General features: G+C 41.8%; 1 protein-coding gene across 8 annotated transcripts in view; it reads left to right on the top strand.

The window, feature by feature from the left end:
* Window positions 1-23,128, top strand: part of ITPR1 (inositol 1,4,5-trisphosphate receptor type 1) — a 169,729-nt gene that overhangs the window by 1,471 nt on the left and 145,130 nt on the right. For 6 of the 8 annotated variants that reach the window (XM_009984139.2, XM_086618914.1, XM_009984138.2 and 3 more), the window contains exons 1-2: window positions 7,173-7,264; window positions 11,053-11,123. In XM_009984139.2, the coding sequence (XP_009982441.2) occupies window positions 7,173-7,264; window positions 11,053-11,123 (163 nt within the window). Of the gene's footprint in view, window positions 1-7,156; window positions 7,265-8,676; window positions 8,719-11,052; window positions 11,124-23,128 lie in introns of those variants that run through there. The other 2 variants (XM_086618910.1, XM_086618909.1) reach the window with 2 other exon arrangements.

Genomic DNA, 23,128 nt, shown 5'->3' with positions numbered 1-23,128 from the left:
CTCTTTAATCTAACGGTTCATCGAATGACAATTTGTTGGCAGATAGCGGGCTCCTGGACATGAAAGGTTGCAGAGAAATAGAAAACAAGATCATGTGGTAGATAAACGTACTGTGCTGATATTTTTTTTTATGTGTAATCTCTAAAACGTGACGACGTGTGCATAAAACGAGCCCTCGCGAAACCTAACGCTGATCCCTGAGCTGCCCCCGCCGCGCGGGCGAGGAGCCCGGTGGGGACGGCGTGGCCGTGGGTGCCCCGTGCTGTTGGCATTTGCCGTGTGCCACCAACAGCTGTGGTGGTTGAGAAACTGCAGGATTCCATTCTGCCCTTGGCTTGGTGCTCAGCTGAGGAGTGAGCGCCCTTCCCTGAGATGCCCCGCTCCGTGCGTGATGCCCGTCCCAGCTGCCCGTGCTCTGCCACCCGAAATCCTGTGTCTTTGTCTTTCCCTGGTGTGTGCAAAAGGTTCCTTTTAGATTTGCTAAGTCAGAAGCTTTGCAAACGACGGGCGCTCCATCCTGCAGCCCCAGAAGAGTGATTATTCACTAGATGATCTTTTAAATAGAGCACTTCCTCCTTGCTGTGGCTGTTTTAATGGGATTCTTTTGAATCTTTCTCACAGCCCTCAGGGAGGAAACTTTCCTTTTTTCTTTTTTTTTTTTTTTTTCCTTATTGAAATAAGAATGGGAAACATCAGGTTTTGATTTCAATTTTTAAACAGTTAGCTGCACCTGTAAAAATAGATACAGAATGCTGGGTGGATGTTACCCAAAAGCCATGGAAATCATTAGAGAAACATTAGGAGGAACACTGAATCAAGCCCATAGGGCCAATTTTTCAGCCAAATAATCTTGTTATAAAGTTTGGATTTACCAAGTTGTTTAAGTACTGGACTTTCACTTAAATGTAGGGAGGAAGGGTATGAGTGCATTTAAAATAAACATTAGCTTTCTTGACCTAATTTACAAATGTTAAGGACCCAATTCCATTTGATTCAAACACATTGACTTACCTGGTCTTGTGGATTCTTGATTGATCAAGTCCTGCTGTAACATTAATGATATCTGTTAATTTATGGATAATTCTTCAAATACATGGCCGTAGCTTGTGCCATTAAGTCATCCTTTATGGTTACTTTTTTGTTGTCTCTCTACTCCTCAACTCTGATCTGTTTTCTGTTAAGAACTGAACCGAATTAAACTTTCACTGTGGAGTTTCCTGTCTACAGGAATGAAGCTGAAGCAGTTAAGCACTGTTTGAGAGTCTATTCTTACCTAAACAACCTAAATAGTGAAAATGACTTTGATAAAGTGCTGCTCCAGTTTCTGTAACGGTACATATAAAATTGCCAATCTCCATTTAATTGAGCACTAAACCACAGTGAAAATATGATAATGGAGAACTGAGTACATTATGGGACTGCAAGGCACACAGCAAGGAGCTTTTTTGCTCAAAACAAACATCATTAGAACCATCTTAAAAAGATTAAGTCATTTGTATCCCAGTTGCTGGAAATCAAACCGTCAGCAATAAGACATAGTTGGTCTCGTTTATTTTACAAATAGGATTTGCAGTCATAGGTTGAAGTATTAAAATCCCACACAAAGCAGACACGTGAAACAGTACCGGCAAAATAGCTTCAGATTCTTTGAAAAGCCTTTCAGGATTAAATTGCTGGAGATGGGGAATAGCAGACTGCAGAAATCTTGTTACAAACGGTCTCTGTAAGGAGGGACTTCAAAAGGGGGCCTTGACTCTTCTCTAAGAAAAACAAACTTTCAGCATTGCTCTGAAGCCTGTTTTTTCTAACTTAGCATCAAGATCTAGATGAGTGATGGGAGAAATTTGCGTGAAATGTTTACAAAGCAGTTGCGTTTCCTATTCTGAGATCTTCAAAAAGCAGCTGTCTCATTAAGGTATTTGATATTTAACAGTCAGCTTGATTTCTAAGTGTTGGCACTGTTAATTCTGCTTTAACTACCGTTATGAAATGTGTTTTTGGGAGAAAATGGATTGAAGTGTCTCAGGGTTGAATTTCAGTGGAACTTATACTGGCTTATTCAAGGCCATCAGACTAAGCATAGGATCTGCTTGTGCCCTGAAATATGACTGAGTCCTTTCAATCTTCCAGAAAACCAGTGGAAATAGTTGTGAGGGAGGGTCTGCAGAACTCCACCTTTGGTTCGCAGAGGAATGGTAGGGCTGGTGGTCAAGGGCTTTGTACAAACCCCACCAAAGTGCTTAGTTTGCATTTCAAGATCGGTTCTTTTCATTGCCTTTTGCTCTATGAAATGCAGCTTGTTTTGAGGATATGGACAAAATAAACTATAAGGAAGTAAACAATTAAAAAATGAACTTTATAAAATGGTACTTTCTGTTTGGTTGGAAGACCAAATTCGTGGTCTTGTGATACAGTACAGTATCTACAGCAGTAGCAAGTAGTAGGGGAAAGGCAAGTCCTAAAACTCTTGAGGTGAACGGAAAGTTTTCCTGGGTTTGATCCACTGCCTAGACTAAGCTAATGCATTTTCTGATCCAGTCTCATAGAGCAAAGCTATAGACTGGCAAAATGACTTGTAAAGCAGTACCTTGCAGTTCACATTAAATTCAGCAGGTTTCTATATTGATATTTTTAGGGGTAGCTTCTTAAACAGAGACCTAATTTTATTTTCCTGTTGAGATAAGCTGTAGGTAAAACGTATTTAAAGGTGGCTAAGTTTTATATAGAAAATATACACGAGAAAGTCATCACAACATAATTAAAAGAATTCCAGCTGTCAAGGCTTAAAAAAATACCATAGGCTGTGTTCATCTTTTGGGTATTTTTTGGTGTCTATGGGTAGATATAGTCTTCTTCTCAATGTACGGTTCGCTTTTAGTTAACGTTTCATTTCTCATCTTAAAAATTAAGTCTGTCGCAATCAGAGTCTTGAGCTTAGTGGGAGAAGAACATTATTTTAAAAGCTTGTGTTGCTGCTGTCGACACCGCTGCCGCGTGAGTTAAGCCTCGTAATACTTGTTTGGAGAAACCTGGCTCTCTATTTTACTAGATTTATATGCTACTATTGCCACACTGCTGTCATTTCCTCATTGGAGTACTTCTTTATCTTTGATTTTTCAAGTAAATTTACCTAGAAGGAATCTCGTTCTCCCCCCTGGTGTTTAAGTGGAAGAGGACAACACTGCTCCGTGGCCAGGTGGCTGCTGTGTTACAGCTGGAACATGATGGGTTTCTTGCGAGGATGTGAGAATGCCATTAAAACTGGGGCTATGCGTAGCAATAACTGCAAACGTTCTCTTAGGGCTGTCTCCCCTCTAGTATCAATCAATGGCTCTTGGCATTGGCGTATCTAAAATAAATGTCGTTGAAATAATTATCTAAATAGTGAACGGCAGAGTAGCGGTTGTATTTGGCTACTGAGCACTGTTGCTTTCTGAGCAGCCTGATTGTGCTTTTAGCCCTAAGAGCCAGGTACTGAGGGTGTGTGTGAGAATCCTCCTGCCCCGTGCTTCCAGGGGGCTGCTGGTGGTCATCTCATGGCTTTGGCCAACACAATTTGGGAAGGGAAGCATCCCCTCCCCAGCCAAGGGGACACACAAGGGAGATGCTTTGGCTGCCATGGCCAGGAGGGAACGTGTTCCCACAAGCCCCTGTGGCCTGTGCTATGTCCTTTGGATAGATGCGCTGAGGTTGACAGATTTTTAGTGCCTCAACTTCTGGGTTCTCCAGCTGAAGATTCCCACAGAGGTCTGACTTGAGCGGGATTAGCATGGTCAGCTGCTGTTGAGAGCTGTTTATAAAAGGTTTTTGAACTGGGTACCTGGGAACTTTGCTCTTGAAAACTTTCCAGGTCTACTTTTTGTCTCCCATATCCCAGTTGTCCCTTCTCATCAGGGATGGAAAACACACAGCTTGTGGTAGCTGATCATTTAGTGCTTAATGCAAATAATTGATCAATTAGTGGAGTAATTTCGTTAGGTGTCACGAGTGCCTCGTGAGGAGACTGTGAAAGCAGCTTTGAAGTAAGGTAAATTAGTTTAGAAATTATTCTCTTGACTTGTAAATCTTGTATGTAAGGAGGCCTGTTGGGTCATTTAGTCCCTCACTCCATCTGCCAGTTCAGCATGTTCCTGAGCACCGGCCAACCTCAGAAACAGCACGTTTAAAGATAAATGTCAAGTGGACTGACTTTTGGTATGCAATTATTAAAGAATGTAATAGATGTAGATGGTCTTCATCATACCAGTTTTGACTCTGGGTAAGCCTTCAGATAAACGGGTAGTTTACAAAGAGGCTCATCCTACTTGGAATTGGCAGACGTGCTAAATACAGCATGCTTAAGAGAAACCTTAAAAAATAAGGTCATTGTAGGCAGTTCAACCCTTTTGAGTCTTAACTCCAGCAAAGCTGTTGACCAGCAGGCAGTGTTGGGAGATGGGAGAGGCTGGGGTTCAGCAGTGCACCCTGAGGTGCACAGAAGCAGAACCTGACTCTAGTGATGGCTTTGCAAGCTCGCCCAGAAAAACCTAAAATGGATCTAGTGAACAAACCGGCGGTGAAATTCAATCATATCGTGTACCTGAACTACTTCCAGACTTAAAACTACCTTTCTGTTATCCATAACCATGTAATGGTTATAGGTAAAGTTGCTGAAGATTTTGTTAATGGAAACGTCAATAAATTGTAAAAGGGCTTATTTTAGGGGTTACACAATCACAGTATTCAATGTGATATATCAGGGTTACAAAATCGTGGTATATGTCATGGTATGTTGGGATCTTCCTCAGTAAAGAAAATACGCAAAAATTGAGGCATGTTCTAGAAAGTAATGCAGAAATTTGATTGTCCATCCTTTGGCCTGGTTTTGGTCAATGGTCTGAGATTATTTTTTTTTTTTGGCCAAGAAAATTCCTCTCTAATGGAAGTCAATAATTTTGACCTTCATGTTCTCTTGAGAACAGCTGTGGCGAACATCTGCTTCTTCTAAAGGAAAAATGACATAGTCCGGTAAAGTAACCCCCCTCACACCCTGACTGGGACACCTGAAATGCTGGTGAAAAGAGATGGTTTGGGAGTATCTACACTTCTTGTTGGTTTGGAGACCTTTTGCTTTGGGCTGTATTAATTTAGGGCCGAGCTTCATTTTGAGAGCTTAGAAGTTTTTAATACAACGTTTGTAGCTGACATCCAAGTCAGGAAATGAGGAAGGCTGTATTTCTAGTGATGCTAATTCAGTCACTCTGCATATTTCTGGATATTTCGTGTCATATATCTTAAAATAGGTAGTGATGTTTTTCTGTCCACTTATCCAGAGAGAATGGGAACGGACTGTATAACATATGCAGTGGCTGAAGGACTTGGCATTAAACAAGCAACCTGAAGCCAGATGGTTTGCTTCTGTACGTGCACAAATTTGATTTCAGAGGAGCTGAGACTTCTTCACCTAGCATATGAACTTGGCCTTTTGGTTTTCCTGAATTTGTTTTTAATTGTGCAGATGACACATGGATTTACAGGCATGAGAATGTCTACTATGTGCTTTGACTTAATAATAATGAAAGTTGTTATTATTACCACCACCACCACTACTTTGAGGGTGAGGCAGTGAGGAGACAGAGATAGCAGTTTGCAGCTTTTTAGAAGAAAAGTGTAGCTTTAGGTTTTTGCTTGCATTTTCATATCTGCAGTGCATTATCAAATCAACTTTTAAATCTCCATGAATCTGTCCTTGTGGAGCTCCAGCCTTGCTTAATAAACTTGATCCTTACACTTTGGTAAACAAGATAATGTTCAGTGCAAGGGAATATTTATCCCCTGTACAATGTCAGGGCTGTGCTCCATAATAAGCATAATTTCCTGCTGCTTAGTTCTTCTGGTGGTAAACCATTTAAAACTGATTTGGGTGCGATGTCGGAGAGGGCGAAAGTGTTTTCAATTATTTTCCCTTAAATCTGGGAGTCTGGTCCTGAGTGGTGTTCACTGGCAGGGCTGCCTTGCAGAGCAAGTCACCAGCCTGCACGATGGAGCAGCGTGGAAGAGCTGCGTTGCTGCTGCTGTTTGAACCCTCCAGCATCAAAAGCTATTTCGGTGTTTTGAACTCAGTGATCAAAAAGCAGGGCTTAGGAAGATCTCCAAAAAAACCCCAGTAACTGGCCTTGGAAAAGATGTCTTTGAAAGTCTATTCAATTGGGCTTCTTTTTATCCGGGCTCATGTCGTTTGTCTCTTTCTTTGTTGCTGTGACAGACAGAAACTCACTTTTCTAAATTTATCGAAGTGACAGGTAGATCCTGTATCATTTGGTCCAGAAAATAAGGATAGTTCTTAATCCTGTGGAAGTTGATGACACTAAGTGGCTGTCTCCTCGCTGTTACATTTAGGCAGTCTTTTTTATAAACAGGATTGAAGCATTCCTGATTTCACCGGGATTTGGCTTCTGATACATACGTGGTTTAAAGTACTTGACTGTGAAAAAATCTTAATCGTTACATTTTTACATGCAAAACCTATTGTCAGGCATATTCAGTGGGTCTTCACCTAATGCTGTCTTTGGGACTGCAGCTGTAAGCAGGGGGCTGCCTAGGTGTTGGTCATGTCAATATTTTGAAATATTGGTCAATATTTTGACGTGACCAAAAAACATTGACCTGAAGTATGTCAAAATTTTACATTACAGTTCCCATCAGCACCACTCCAGCACACCAGAGAACCTTTAATATATGCTCGAGACTACCTTTGATTCTGACAAAGAATCTGGCAAAGAAAAGCGTTGTGATTTAGGTGACACAAATTCTATGTCTTAAACTGAGGCAGCCCACTTTTCTTCCCCCTTTCCCTCTCGCAGGTGGGATGAAATGGGTTGGTACCCCGGTCTGAAATGGCTGTGAGCATCTTCTGGGACGAATACGGCGCTCCGTGAAACAGCCCCACAGTGAATGGGATGCCAGGAGCTGCTTGCTTTCCCCTAGTTGATTTTTCTAAGCAAGCGTTTTGACGTGCTGTGTTTTCTTTGATACCTGAAATTCTAGTGCAAGAACTTGCTCCGTTTTTCAAGCAAATGAACAAACAAAAGTGAAGGGTCCTGTTGTTGCAACCTCCAGTAGCATCTACTGAGAAATTCTGCCTGATAAATAGTAATGTTGTGCTTTATTCTTCTAGGGGCGGTAAGCCAGAGATGACCGACAAGATGTCGAGCTTCCTTCATATTGGAGATATTTGTTCTCTCTATGCAGAGGGCTCAACAAATGGATTTATTAGCACTTTGGGGTAAGAACAGCTGTTCTCTTGTACTAAAAACATCCATGAGAAGGACAAGCAGAGCTCAGCTAGCTATCCTGAGCCTGCCTCCCAGGAACTACTGGGTAAAGGAAGGCAGCTTTATGTACGGATTTGGCCCTAAATTTAAAATTGGCCTAAAGCTCGTATGGCAAGCTAGATGCCAGGAGGATGGAGAGCGTATCGATGGCCATGGTGTGGTTTTGATGTACTTGGTGGGGAGGAAGAAGCTTTGTCAAGTTAAGGTGTGGGTAGAGGGAATGAGTGCAACAAAGTGATTTTCATGCTGTTGTCTGTCCCGTGTCCATCCGTGTGTCCCGTCCTGTCCCTCCCTGCTCCTTCCGCTCCCAGTCAGGAATTAACAGGCCCCAGTGCAATCTGCTGATTGGAAAAAAGGATGTAGCATAGGCAATGTAAGTTGTTTAAAAAAAAAAAAAAAAAAAATTAAAAAGAAGCCCTGAGCCAAACCATTTACGTACCACCAACTTACCACTATGACTAGTTCTGTCTTTTCCTACAGTATTGAGGTTTCTCTTACAAACAAAATTGTCCTTCTCCAGTCAAAGGAGAACACGTTTTGAATCTCCAGCTTTGCTGGTGGCCAGCACCCCGCAGCTGCGGCGGGAGCCGTGCCGTGCCGGCTCCTGCCCCCGGCGTGCTTCCCCACGGAGCGCCCTTCTGCTTTCTTCTGCAGGGGCATCAGAGGAGGTGCTCCGCAGGGGAGTGCCTCTTGAGCAGTAAGAAGTATATGCCACTTCATTAAACAACAAGTAGCTGTTCACGTAGGAGAAGGAAGAGTTTGCAGAGAAAAGCCATGGGATTGAAACACAGCTCTGCCGAGTGACAGGGTATGTTTTATTCTGCTCCGCTGCTGCCGAGGAGGCATCTCTCTGAGCTCAGGAGCTGGCAGCGGATGCGTGCTCGTTTGGAAGACCTCGCAGGGGGCTGGATGAGAAGCTCAAAGAGCACATCTGCCACCTCTTTTTTTTCAAAGCAGTGAGAAACTAGAGGGAGGGAAATAGCGTGCATGACACATTGCTGTGGTTCTTCAGTACGGAATGAGGAGTAGCAAAGAAGCAACCAGGAAACTTGATGATGTGGTGAGTGGGCACACACACAACATGCTCTTTCTCATTTCCAGTAGCCATAGGGGCCTCAGGGTGGGTACAGTGACAGCAAATTTTTTGATGCCTACTGTCCAGATGCATCTGATAAATGGAGCTCCCAAGCAGGGTACAAAGACAGCATCCTGGTAAGTCTCTCGGCAGGAAACGATGGGCTGGAATCTCATCTGAGTGACTCCAAACTAACTTGTAGGTTTAGTCCTCTAGCTATTAGGATTCTGGAAAATAAGGGGGCAGAGAAGGAAGCAGACACTGAAGATGCACCATGATCTATTATAGGAAAGAGAAGAAAATATGGGATGCTGCCAGAAGGGAAAGAAGGTATGATAAAAGCAAGGGATGTAGTAAGTAGGGTTGGTTGGATAGTATTTGGCGGATGTATTTGACAAATTTCCCAGGTACTCGTCAAATATGACATGTACACTCTGCAGCGTTCGATCAGCTGTGTAACTGGCCAAATACTATCTGCTGAAAACTGGCAAAACGAATCGAGCGATACTATACATTTGGCTATTTTTTTTCTTCCTAGTATTGAAGCAAGTTTGGCAGTAAATGATTCCAGAACAAGTAGAAAGTTGTTATGTTATGTTTAATCCCGTACAGTGCATGATGAACATGATGCAGTGGCTGTGGCTTTTGATGGCATTGCTGAGCAGATATTTTTCACCATGGGTAGTCCTTTTAGACATTGCAGGCCCTGAGCACGTGTTTTCTAGGCTTGATGAGATGTTCTCATGGCAGCTCTAAAGACCCCTTAGTGTTACAAGCATCCCCTTTGATTCGATTAGTACTGTTTTAAGGTAACTGCATTATATAATGGCCACACATCATCTGAGCCTAATTTAAGCCAGAAATCCCAATTGCTATGTGAAACATGAAATGCATTATCATCTTAATAAGCCCTCATAATCAAATTAGTTTTGTCCCATATTTAATTTAGTCTTTGTCCTGGAGAAAATGAAAGCAGCAAAGGAAAGATTCGGTGTAATTGTACTCTATACCATGTGGAGTTTTGACAGTCTTATGTCGTAACAATGTGTAATGACTTGTTCACGTGGCTAAAGAAGGTTGAGAAACAGATACCACCATACATTCTAATGTTCTAAATCTCTGAAAAGTGTTCCCATTCAATATTCCTACGACATGACTGTTGCTTAATCAGGACTTTACTCTTGCTGTTCCCCAAACTCAGTGCTGTCATCATGATGATTACTGGTGTACAATATATCCTCTTTTGTGTTTTTCACCCTGTAAAATTTTTTTCTCAGTAGTTTGGGAAGTTCCTCTTTACTTTCAATTTAATCTCAGGATGAGAGGGATATATTGCACTGAGATTATCTCTCTGTGTGGGATGATCAGAGTAACCCATTTGACTTGATATTTTTTTGGCCCTTTGTTCACTAGAAGCAGGTGTTTCAGTCAGCTCCAAGATTAATACTGCCATTCTTGTTGGAGCACATATATGTAAATATGACTGAATAGGGAGAAAATCCATGGGGAAAAAGCAATTTACTCTGAATGTTTGCATATGCAAATTTTAGATGCATAGAACTGTTGAGTCCACTTAATCTCTCTGATCTCTTAATTTTTATGCACTTCATTATTTTCCATAATTGTTGTCTCAAGATGCTCCCTGCATGTAACCAGCCTCTGCAAGGAACAACTCTCATATTCTAGGTCTCAATCTTTCTCAAGTTGATTCTGCATGAGAATGGACCTCTCAAACCTTTAAGACCTTGGAGTTTTACTTTCTACTTTTGTGTAGAAAGCCTCTTTGACAGATTGGTTTTAAGGGGGCCAAATTGAGTCATTTAGGATCAAATCAGAAACTGCAAAGTATTTGGTGGCTGTTACATTTTCTCCATTTGGAAATAGAGTTTGGTAAAACTGCAGTTCCATGTTGATGCAAAGCATGCTAAGGGCAGAGCAGTGGTGACAGGTGTGCAGCTTAACTATTTTTTTTATTCTTTGGACTTTGAATTGAGCCTGTGTTTTTTTTGCCAATGTGTATTTACAGGAGCAGCTCTGTCCTGGCATTCTTATTGGAATCTCTTGGGTTCGTTTGTCCAATTCACCCCCTTCCTGGTAGAACAGGAGGGAGGTTAGTTTGAACCCTTGACTTGTGTTTATGACTGGTGAGCAGGAGGGTGTAATTTGTGCCTTCCTTTCTCTTGGGAGTCAATTTTTATTGTGGCAGTCACTGTTTCTGCCTTTTCCCAATACTTAAGGGGTCATAGGAGAAGTGTCTGGTTGGCATAGCTGTCATATTTTCCTGTTCTCTACCCTTCATATAAACACACTTGCAACATTCAAATCTGTCCAAGAGGCAATAATTGTTCTAAGGCTGTCTCTCACTTAACTAGAATATGGGCTGTTCTGTCTGCACCTCAAGGAGGGGACATAAAGATGATGCAGTGTACAGGAGCAATGACTTATTTATTGTCCCGCCTATCCAGGAGCATAGCTCTGGGCAACAGTAAAAATTAGCTGCATGCTTCTTAGAAAAAGTTGGCATAAGTTGGCATTTGGGGAATGTCTTCTGCTGAAGTGGCCACTCAGATAAAACATTGCAAATAGATGACTTTGTTTTTGCTGACAAGGATGTAAGCAATTGCAAGGGAATAGAATCTCACTTTACTCCTTGTTTCTTTGCAGCCTCGTGGATGATCGGTGTGTTGTACAGCCAGAAGCAGGTGATCTTAACAACCCACCCAAAAAGTTCAGAGGTAGGTTTGTTAGACAGCTTATTACCCTTCTGGTTGGAAGAAGTCCTTCATGTTGTGCAATCATGTGTAGCTATTTTTGATCTTTCTGTAGAATATTTTGGCATCATCTTCCATGAAGGGCAATTCATGAGGGGGGAAAAAATAATATACTGTGAATGTCTGTGTGAAGTGAGTTGTGGGACTTAAAAAGAATGTTTTGTGAGGGGGTGGAGATGGGATTGCCAACTGAGGTTGGCTTTCAGATCTGTCCAGAATTAAAGTACCTGAAAGTTTAATTTCTTTTTCTCCGTACTATCGTACATGCCATTTAGATACCTAGTACCAAACCTACCTCAGAAAAGATGAAAATGATAAAGAGCAAAAGTTTCTAACCAGTATTATTGTTTGACCTCATTTGATATTAACTACATGTGACTTTGCTTTCATACTGCCAGGAAACTTATGCTTAGTGATAAGAAATTAATACCTACTTCTTTGCAGTTTGGCTAGGGCTGATTTGTTGAAGAAAAATCTCAAACAGGAAGAGAAGCACTAACCAGGATTTTGCTTGGAAAAACGTTCTTGAATTCTCTCTTTTTCAGCCCTTGGGTGCATCTTTTATCCAAAGAGTAGCTCTACCTTTTATTGCTGTAGCAGCAACTGTTTGTCTTGTTTCTTTGTTGGATGAATCTTGTTTCCTTGGATATGCTTTGCCTTTATCAGGGGCTCAGAATTGCCATAATTCTATTCAGGTTTGGCCAGAACTGCAGGTGATTGCCCTTGAAAATCATATACCTTCTGTACTGCTGGTTTTGTTTGCTGTTTGGTTTTTTACCATGACATGAAGATGTCTCATATAATGAAACTCTTTAGAATATTGTGCAATATTGTTGGGTTTTGTCCCTTTTTACTGGAAAACTAAATAGCTGATGATTCAAATACTTGAAGAGGCAACCTGGGGAAGTTTTAGCATTCAATGTTAAGCTCTCCAAAAAAAGAACAATGGTGTTGCGTGAACTAGAGCCCTGACTCTAGGCATTTCTTGGTGTTAAAATCATGTGAAGGAATAAAGCCAGGTTTGACTGAGACTGCTGAGCATAGAAGGAGGCGAGGAGAGAGAGAGAAAAGAAGGAGAAAAAGGCAATTCTTACTAGTACGGTTTAAGAACTGCAAGTACAGAGACACATTTGTCTGACATAAAACATTGTGGTTAGACATTGTAAATGTTCTCATATTACTTGTAATTTATACATGGAGAGAGAATGGTGTGAACCTTTTCCAACCCTTGTAGTTACTTCACTAAAGCTTTCATGGGGAAGTTTATGCTTGATGGTAAATGGCAACAGAAGTCATAAAATTTTAGCAGGCATTTCTGTTATTTATACACATGCTTTATAAGTGTAGCCTAAGATAAAATGCTTTCCACGATAAATATGTTCAGAAGAAGTAATAATGAAGTTTATCACACAGTCTTCAACACAAATGGAAAATGCCCCTTTTTTTTTTATTATTTCGGAGCAAAGGCACCCAGAGGCTTGTCTGGGGTGTTGCACGGGAAGCCTCTGGCAAAGCCAGGAACTGCAGCCCATCTCTGCATTCTTACTTGGTGTTTTCATGACACTTTGCAAAAATACCTCCCTCACAAATGGAACAGAAGGTCTTCCCTAAGGTGCGTTTATCCAAATGACGTTTACATCTGAGATGTAAAGCAACCATGGGCACCTGGTGAATGGAATTCAGTAGTCTTGGTATTTAGTTTTGTTGTACTTGAGATTTAGTCTTTGTTGGCAGTCACAGGTACAGCACAAGACACCTTCTGTACAGCGGTGGGGTGGGGTGGGAACCGACGTGGAAATGTTCTAATATCCAGTAAACTTTGTACGTGGTGCCTGTGTGTGTTCATGGAATTCATATGGTCCATAGTAGTCATCAGAGCTGGTAGGATCACTGCAGCTGGAGGCTCGAGAAGCAGCGTGATCTTGGTTTGAATCCAAATAGGACTGCTAACTGAGAAGAAACTTCTGAAAATCTCATTAGAGCAGGACCAAAATTAATCAAACTTAAGTGACGTACATTATAGCTTTACACAGTACTGGAAAAACACCTCTATGCTATAACCTGTTTTATATCTATGTGCAGATCCTCTTTCAAACAAGCTGTGCTTTAGGTTGTCCAGACTCAGGTCAGTCAAATCTGAAGTCACCTTCTGGGAGGAACACCGAGCGTGTGACTTTGTGGCCAGTCTCAAGGATCTCGCTTTGGGCACTGTTTTCAGGAAGTGTAGTTCTAAGCTTCTCCGAGGAGATGTGTCTTCTGTGGGCAGATGTAAAACAGTTGTAAATATAATTTTCATGCTTAATCAAAGTGGTGAGAGATCTAGAAGCAAGAGTCACTGCTTAGATATGCATACATGACTCTAAGAAAATTCAGTGTGAAACTAAAGCATATATATCCAGTGGCAGAATTAATCCATCCTGCTTTTTTCTTATCCGTGGATGTTTCGGGTTTTAAAAAGTCTTGTTGCCTAGGCTACACTTAATCAGTTGCATCTCATGGCAGCAGCAAGGCCCTGGTCTGGAGGGTGGTGGTTTTTCTTTCCTCTCTACTTCAGACTCTTGAACTACAGCAGAGCTGCTGTGCACACAGTGGTGGTGTGTGTGCACCATCCTCCTCCTCGGAGAGAGCCTTTCCTACGGAAGGCAGTTGGCAGAATTCCTTAGCTGTGAGCACACACTGTCACTAAGCACCACTAACCCCCTTGTGCTGTGGAAACGATCCCTGCCCGAGGAACACGTTCCTACGGAGGTGGGTTTCGTGTGCTAGGAAGTCACTCCTTTTAAAAACATTTTCTTCAAGTTTTTTCTAAGGAAAAGTCGGCGAGGGGAGCTGGATGAACTGGGGTGAACAGAATGATTTGCAGTGGCACAGCTGGAGTAGGAGATGGGAGCAATAGAGCCTTTCGGTCTGCTTGGAGGAAAACGTCCGGAGGTATCCTGAGGACACGAGGGCTTGCGTTGTTGACAAAAGTTGTGGAAAAAGTAGGCTGACAGATTGATCTGGTGGTGGGGGAGCCCTGAAAGGGAGGAAATGCAAGAGGAGACTGAGAGTAAGATGGGATGGTGTTCAGGTAAGATTTTGAGTGTAGTGTTAAAGTATAAATGAGACATTAAAAAAATAATTCAGAGGGTGTATTAGATGGGGAAAAAAACTGAAGTGCCAGAGTTGGAAAGAACCCTAAAGAAAGGTGTTAGTCCAGCATCTTCAAGTTACTGTGAGTGTTTACCAGTAGTTATTTCACATGTTAAATGCTGTTGTGCCTCTAGGCCCTTAAAATATTAGTTTGAACACTTGAAGGTGTGAAGGCTGACTTTTTTTTTTTCTTCCGTTCTCCCATCTCGATCAGAAATAGATAGCACCTGAAGCTAGCTGTTTGAGGTTGGATGATAATTATGGTCTGTGAAATTTGAGTGGATTTTTTTTTTATTCTGGCTTTCTCAATCCACTTTAAAAAAACCAAAACACCCAATATATATATGCAATATATATTTGAAGTATAATGTTTCTCTGACTCTTCATATTTTCAGTTCTATTTAATTTAAAAGTCCTCTAAAACTGCCTCACAAAGTGTTAAGACTTAGGAGTACATTCATTAGGGTGTTTCTTTTTAAAAATGCTAGCATGAAAATTCTTGTGAAAGAGTATTTTACTTAACTGGTCTGAATATACAGCGTGCAGATGAGATTCCTGGAAAAAATCCTAGTTGTACGAGTCTCCAAAAAAAGCAAGTGTGTGACAGTTCCTTGGTTATCTGCACTGCTTTGGCCAAAAAAAGACATTTCAAGTATTTTATAAAGCTGGAACCGCTGCTCTGATTGCTGTCTTTGAGTATGACAGTGCATCTGAGGAGTGACTATAAATGAACATCCTTTTAAAACGCATGGGTTTATGTGGAAAGTGTGAACTGCAGCTGACCCTCTGGCTCGGCTAAAAGCACCGGTGTTTCATCAGGAATCACTGGTACTTAAATGCACGGAGCAGGATAGCCATTTTGCAAATTCAAGTCAGACCTAGCAATGGTGGTGAAGCTGAAGCAGAGCCCAGGGCTGATACTTAGGGCTTAGCTGCTGGTTCTGTGCTCCATCAGCGACTTGGCCTGCGCTTTTGCAGAGGTTTTATTCGCGTTCGGTTCGTGCTGGAACGCAGCGCTGAGCCAAACGTGTTTGCTTGATGCAAGACACTGCTACTACACTGAAACAGCCTGTCTGACAGCCTCCTCAGGAAATTCCTTACAGCTCTTTATTTGGGATGCAGATCCGTCTGCCAGGGATCCAAAGGCTTCGCAACAGCTCCATGAAACGCAGGGAAAGAGGGCGCTTACTGGGTTAATCTGTCCAGCAGCCACCTCCTTCCAGAACATTGTTTTAGTAGTTGCTGGGCAACACTCTTTTTTTGGCAAGATGTGCAAGGAATGAACCCGTATCTTAGACTTAAAATACCCTCATGGCGAAGCAGAAGATGAGTAGTTCAAATGCTGTTTGTTCTTTTGATCCCAATCCATACTGTGTGCTCTGCCTGAACGGTGCCTTCACGGAGCGTTTGCTTGGGCTTGTCCAGTGGTGGTAGGGGGTAGCACTGAGGGTCTCAGCCTTTGAACTCCAAGTTCTTTTTCAGTAGGAGTGACCTGGGCACTACAAAGAAGCTTAAATGTATAAGTATATATGTATAAAAAAAAAAAGATGTCTACACACCTCAATTCTTTCAATGGATTTCTTTTGAACTCATACTGCTCAGCATTGATGAAAGTCAATGCGCTTCTTCATAACAGAAATGTTTTGAGTTAAATTTTGTTCTTCTTAGCTTTGCCATCAGTGATCTGAAGCCTATACAGTGCTGCTTTGTTTAATATGAAGCAAACCATATAATTTATGCAGTACTGATAGAGGCTATGGAGTTACATTGCATACATACTGGATTATTTAGCCTTATTTAGCCAAGGCAAGCTTGTTTATAGTTTGGCATTAGAACTGAGATTAAGGGAATTTTCAGATGAAGGGTCACATACATAGTTTTCCCAAACACTTCAGAATATTAAAAAACAAACTGAACCAAATACCCAGATCCTTCTGCCTGTTAGTTTTGGCAAAATGTTAGCAGCATATAGCAGCGTGTTTTCTAGGCAGTAAGGTAGTTCAGTACCATCCCCTGTACTCATCAAGGAGAAGTTTTTGTGGTATAAGCCTTTAGGTATCATGTGTTCAGCTTCAGGTAAGTATATAGCCTCAAATCCTATTGCTCTCTGTATGCTCTCCATGCATACTTTCCCAAATCTACTCTGGTGAAAGCAATTATATCAGCTCAGATTGCTTTTTCAACTTTGATGTGAACAAGCCTGAACTATATGACTTTCTGCGTGTATTTGGTGAGTTCGAGTGGGTGTTTTGCAGAGGGTTGAGGGCATATTCTGAGAATGATGATGAGAAGAGGGGTGAAAGACTGGGGATGCATGGCCAAGTTTAGGTTCCTTTTTCTCTTTGAACATGGAGTTTCTAATGCTGGTGAAATGTTTGAGTATATTATTAAGATGCTTAGATTCCTTTAAGGAATATTTAAACTAATGCCTAAATATGACTTTTTTCACTCTGATAAGCATATATTAGCAAATAAAATAGCAGGATTCATTCTTCATGCAGGTGGCAGAACTTTTGAGAGTGCTTGAGTGCCAAGTTCAAAGCTTAGCATGGTGATCTTGAAGAGAAATAAATCACTTGCAATAGAAAAGTGACTCCTTTTCATTTTTGAGATGTCCGAGACAGGCTGAAATGCACACGCTAAATACCAAAAGTAGAAAGTGGGGCAACAGTAGTAAGCACCTACTTAATTAACTTCTCTGATTTTCCTAAGAGCCAAATGCTATGAAAACTAAAAAAAAAAATGTTTCTTAGCCTCTTTTCAGAAAGGGTACCCTTTTCGGATCATGGTTTAGTGTAAAATCAAAAGAAACTTTAGGGTTGGCACAATGGAAGAGAAAAATGGGAAAAATACAGTCTAATGATGTGCCTATAATGTCTTTATTTAAAAGTAAAACATTGGTCATTTTGTGTAGGAAAAATCTTTCAATCTTGCTGAATTAGGATATAGTTACAATATCTGAAATACTTTTTTGCTGCCTTGATGAGGAATCCTTTAGTATGATTCCAAGTATTTATAGAACTGTACTAGAAAACTGCCAACTGCCAGTATGCATTTGAATTTGATGCCCTTTATACGATGAAGAAATCCTGAGCACTCTCTAAAATGTGAATCTTTAGCCCACCGCATCCTACGTAGAAGCAGATGTTATAGACAATTGTCACTATGGCATTTAGGTGATTTTAAAAACTAGAAAGTCAGATGCATTGAAGTTTTGTACAGACAAATGTGCTTTATACCTGCTAAAGCCTGGAAAACCCTGTGAGAGAGAGTCCTAATCAAGAGTTGATGCACCACTTACCTGAGGACACCCAAGCCTCCTTCGTCTCTGCAGGTGAGATGGTAGGCAATGCACACTGCCTTCTCTGCTGGCCCGTGGTGACTTCAGCAGAACATCACGAACACTTCATCTCCAAATGTTTTTACCCACAGGTTTTGTGGTAGTACCAGGCTCAGCAATAATTACTTATATGGCTTGCTATATTAGCACACAGAGGAGGAAGTGGAGCCTTCCCCTTATGAGTACAGCTTGAAAATAAGTGTTATATTCTAACTTAAGTAGCTGCTGTGTCCTGTAATTTGTCTAAACGTGACAAAGTATCTGGCATTGCTTTGAAATTCAGTAGTGATTGGATGCAGGAGCCAAAGGGAAAATTGTTTGGGTTTTTTTTGAGACAGAAAGGTAAGTATTGTCCTGGAGAGTGAATCAGAAAGCTGGGTTTATTTAATTTGCCACATCTGTTGCAGTGTGGTTCTTTACTGGCCTATTAAACAAGAGAAGTTTGTAGTCCAGTTGGTAGCTGTGCGTGCTGAAGCTCCAGGACATCCTAAAGACATCCCAACTCCATGATGCTGATGTGCTTTGCTGAAACAGTGGATAAATGATTGGCTAACTATTTATTGGTTTGATTGAGATAGTTTAGCACAGTTTTTCTGTGTCCTAGTGATGGAGTACCAAGCCCATAGTGGAATAGCTTTGTATATGGCACAGATCACAAGAGCATCTGTTCAGCTTCACGTGGAGGAAAAAAAAGTTGTGGATACTGAGCAAGAAGAGGTTTGCCTGGCATAGAAGGCGCAGGCGGTGCAGACTGGCAAGGCTGCGTTTGCAGGCTGGGCTGTGCTGGGAGTACTGTGGTCAAACAGCTGTCTGCCAACTTCTAGTTTGAAAGTGCTTTCATCTTCCATGTTTTGCATCTAGATGAAGGCAGAGCAAAGCCCCTTTGAAATAGAAAGTGGCCGTTATTATGCATAACTGGAATGCTGTATGGAAAAACACAATCTGTTGGTTAAGGATCTGCAAAGGAATGAGGGGGGATTTAACTGAACTCCTAGTGGGAAGTTTTATGGTCTGTGTGCTTCGTTTGCCCATCTGAAAAACGTGAGTAGTAGTTGTGAACTGATGACAGGGGAAACGTGCTGGTGTAGTGGCCATGTCCTAAAAATGAAGAAACAAGCGAAGTGCAGGTTTGAGTTTTCATTCTTTCTCAACAGCTTTCGCAGGTCTGAGCTTTTTACCCTGAGGAAAGTTCAGGGTATTTCAGGTAGGATCGAGGGAGGGATTGCCAAAAAGCAGTGCTTAGCTATTAAGTAGAGCAGTGCTGTTATAAACCTAGCCCCAACCTTGTAGACAAAAGAATACTGTGGCTTTGTTGCCATAGTTTCAGTGCAAAATCTGACCTTAGCTACAATAACATTCGGTTAGAAAGAACTAGCTAATCAGTTTTCTAAAATTAGTGTGTTCCCTAGTACATAAGCCAGTATGAACAGGATATTTAATGAAATATTATACTTAGTCACAAGAGCCCAGGGGAGTGAAATGCCTTGATGAATTGTGGGGGTGGGGTGACATTGGTGCATATCTTTTAATATAGCAAAGTTATTAAAATTTGTGGCTTGCTTAATATTTAGGGTAGCTCAACTGTTGTGTTCTTCTGTGCACTCAACCTACTTTGCTCAGTTCCTTTTGAAAGGTCTGAGAGTCTGATCTGTAAGCTGGGAAGATTGAGATGCTGGTGAGTCTCATCAATACCAAGTACTTCCAGAGGACCCTCACATAAACTTGAGAGGTAGTGTTGTGCTTTTTGTTAGTACAGCCTGAGTGCTTTTGCAGATGAAGGAGTCTTACTCATATGGAAGGATGCAAATACTGAAGCAGATGGGTAAAGTCATGAAGTTTGTGGAGAAAAACTGTGCGTGAGGGAAGCAGTGTCCCAGATATTGCATACTAGACATTTTCAGCTCTTCACTGGTTGCCTAAAGCGTTGAGAAACTTAAGGGAGAGATTCAGGGAGGCTGGTTGGTAAAGTCTGGCATGTAAAATACTGCCATGAGTCCAGAACACCTGACTTGAGAGTGCATTTATTCTGCCTGAAGCTCGCTGACCCAGCCTTGGGTGAGATTTTTATCAACCTGTGGTAACCTAGAGTTAAAGATTGTTTCACTGTGATGCACTATCAGGTTTTCCTATGTGCAAGTTGATTATTTGAGTATTAACATAAAAATAGGAATATGCAGATTTGGGGTGGGAGGTGAGGCGAGTTGTCTGTTACTCACTCCCATTTGAAGTTCAGGTTCTCATTCAGCCCGCGCAGCGCTCCTGCCTGGCTGAACCCTATTGCCCGTGCAGCTCTCTGGAGTCACCAACGTGCTGATTTTTTTTCCCACGGTAGGTCTTGAATGGTAGTTGGCAGCTCAGGAAGCTGAACTGCCTCACCTGCCAGTCTGACGTACAGGGTCGTGCTGGTGAAACACAGCTTTGGCGTCTCGTTGGCGGTACTGGGATGAGAGCCTCTGTCATCCAGCTCTCCGTGCCAGCTCGCCTGCTGTGTCGTGCAGCCATGGGCAGCGTTGCCTGGTGCTTGGGGTACCGAATGCGTGGGAAGAAGATTTAGGCAAGGAGCATCTAAAGCATCCGAATGGTGCTCACCAGTTTGTTGGTAGCTTTTGTTATTTCTGTTAGCCAGAGTGAGGTAATAATGACTTGTCGCCTCTTCTGGCAGTGCTTTGGAGTTCAGCTTAAAACTGTCTGTAATTAGTCAAAAGCAGCTGTTATTCACTTTATGAATTTCCTGAGACTTAGCTTTGGACTGTCCTGGATGTGTAGAAGCACAAACATTGGGTGACAAACGCAGTGGAGTTTGATTCAGAAAAACATTTTTCACCTTGAATGCACTGACATTTGCATAGCTGAGCTGTCAAGCAGATCCTCTTGGCTCTCTTGGTTTTGCTTCTGTGACATGGAGCTTGTGATTCCTGATACAGCACACAGTCATGGGAAGGTGTGATCCGTATTCTTGGATCTTCCAATTCAGATTCTGATTAGCATGTTTATGCCTCAGAGTTTCCATTTTTCTGCCTCGTAAACCCAGCTGCCGCCCCCAGTAAACTTTAGGAAATCATATCTAACTTTTACTTTGGCAGAGGTATGAGTGATGTTCTCCAGTTTTTTTCCCCTTTACATTTTTATGTGACCAAATTTCATTTCTTCTTACCCTTTGACTTGGTGTGATGAGGAGGTTTCATTTTTTCAGAGGGAGCAGATAAGTGCACCGTGCCAGCCCTGAGGATCTTGTCTGTGTCGAACTCTTCAGGGTCTGTTCTGTAGAATCTCACTTCTCTGTTGCTTTTCAGGCAGTGAAGTTCTGTGCTGCTTGAAATAGCAGTAAGTTATACTAAAAGCTCCAATCGTTTTACCTAAAAAATAAGGCTTTATGTTTTGAAAGGACTTACAGTTCAAAAATGTTTTCAATTTAGGTTATTTACTTAAGAAGACAATGGATAAATGCTAAGTATCCATACCAAGGAGGTCTTACAGGTACCGTGTCCAAGTGCCACGTGGAACTTGTTAGTCAAAGAGGAACCCAGCCTCAACCCAGAAGTTAAATAATTTCACTTCTCATTTTCTGGGTAACATGTTCTTCACTGAGCATGAGTCCTGACTAAAGTGGTGGTATCTCCTCAACTGTAAGCTCAGGGAATTAGTGCTGTAAGTACTTCTGTTTGAGAGCAGTTAGAAGAAAAATGGTGAGGCTGCCAGCATAGCCAGCCATAAAAATGTGCTGTTGTGAAAGCCAGACCTTGCCAGTTGTCTTCAGGGAGCAGCGTGGCACTCGCATCTTCCTCCATTCCCACATTGCTGCTGGAGATTGAATACCCTGTCCTTCGTGTTGCAGAATTTGGATTCATCTTTCAAGATGAAGTAGAGTACTTAGTGTGTCAACACCTGAGCGTGACTTCTCTTCTTCAATTATTGATGCATTAATAGCACCTCCAGCTGAGTTCTTCACATTGCTGGGTGGAGGTCAAGGTGCCAGTGCTCATCTGTCAAGCTCCTTGTGACTTGCGACCTGTCTGCATAAAAATCTCCAGTCTTTCCTGCGTAAATTCAAAGTTTGTGATCCAAATGCTAGGAAACAAGTGAGTTGTTGGTGAAGGTTCTTGATTATGAGAACTGTATTACATTTTTTGCGATCTGCAGAGGAGTTTGGTGCTTTGAGGTCAATCTTGAAAAGCACCTACTGGTTCTTTAGGAATAAACTGAAAAATACCAGTTTGTTTCCTTGCTTGACAACTGACTGGCTGGGGTAGGGAGTTGCAAAAATCTGGGATTAGCATTTAGTGGCCCCTAACAAATGCAACCAGTAAAGAAGCCTTGTGTTTCTCACCTAGAGAAAGTATTGCTTGCAAACATACCTATGCTGTTGTTTTTTTCATTTGATTTTAAAAAAATCATAGTAATTGGTGTGTGTAGGAAGCTGTTTCCTGTGCACTGCACTTGCCTTTTAAACTTCTGACTTTGTGGTCAAAGGACAAAATGCACGCACTGTTTGGCATAATTTTGTGGAAGCTCAGGTGGAGGCTTTCTGCCAGCTGGTAATGGAGCTGTTTGTGCCTCTGCCTTCAGCTGGTCTGGATGCAGCCTGGCAGCGATGCTGGGAAATCTGAGCTCGGAAGCTCTTATTAAATACTGTTCCCTTGCTGTGAAAGTCAAAGCGTTTAGGTTGACATGTCTCATGCAAATGCTTCAAACACTAGAATAGCCATTACAGATTGACTGACACTAAGTGCAGTATTCCTCGAAAATTTTATTCCCATTATCAACTTACTATTCAGTTGAGTAAGAGAGTTACTTATGTGTTAGGACTAACACTTCATACCTAATTTGTGGAAATAGTCGCTGAGTGCTGAGTTCTCAGTGTTGGCAATTATCATCTGTTGTGGTTATGTAATATCCAGGAGTTCGATGCAAACCTAACTCCTTGTATTTTGGTTGCAGAGTCTTTCTGTATGCTCTCACTCAGATTTTCAGAATAAGAAATCACCTCCAAGCTCTACTGGCAGCGGAGAAACTGTGACATTGCTGGAAAACGCTGCTACAGGATCCTCTCCTGCTTTAAATAGAACAAATTATCTCCGAGTCAGATTTTATTAAGGATGCGGAAAGCTTTGCTATGCAAAAGCAATCTGGTAGCACTTAGACCTTGTATTTAGTGGATGTCAGCCCTTTTATTCGTAGAGGTTAAAAATTATACAAGGGAAAATAAACACAGAACTTGTAGGCATGAGGAAGTGAGAGAGCTGGAAGAGGGAGCAGCCATCCTGAAAAGGAAAAAATCTTGGCTATATCTACAGAAATCCTCTCCCCACCTTCAGAGCAGTGCATGATCTCTCACCAGCACCACTTGACTTAAAGAAGCCCACGGGGCAGTGGTTGAGGCTGACAGTGGCCTGGCAGCCCCTGGGACTGGGGTGGGGGCTCCGTACAAAAGGGTTGGTTTGGGTTAGGGATTCCAGTTCACAACTGCTCCTTGTGCTGTAAGGCTGCATTTCATTTT

This window comes from Tauraco erythrolophus, chromosome 12 (assembly GCF_009769465.1).
Source record: "Tauraco erythrolophus isolate bTauEry1 chromosome 12, bTauEry1.pri, whole genome shotgun sequence".
Taxonomy (NCBI): Eukaryota; Metazoa; Chordata; class Aves; order Musophagiformes; family Musophagidae; genus Tauraco; species Tauraco erythrolophus.
This window is presented reverse-complemented; position numbering and strand designations above follow the sequence as displayed.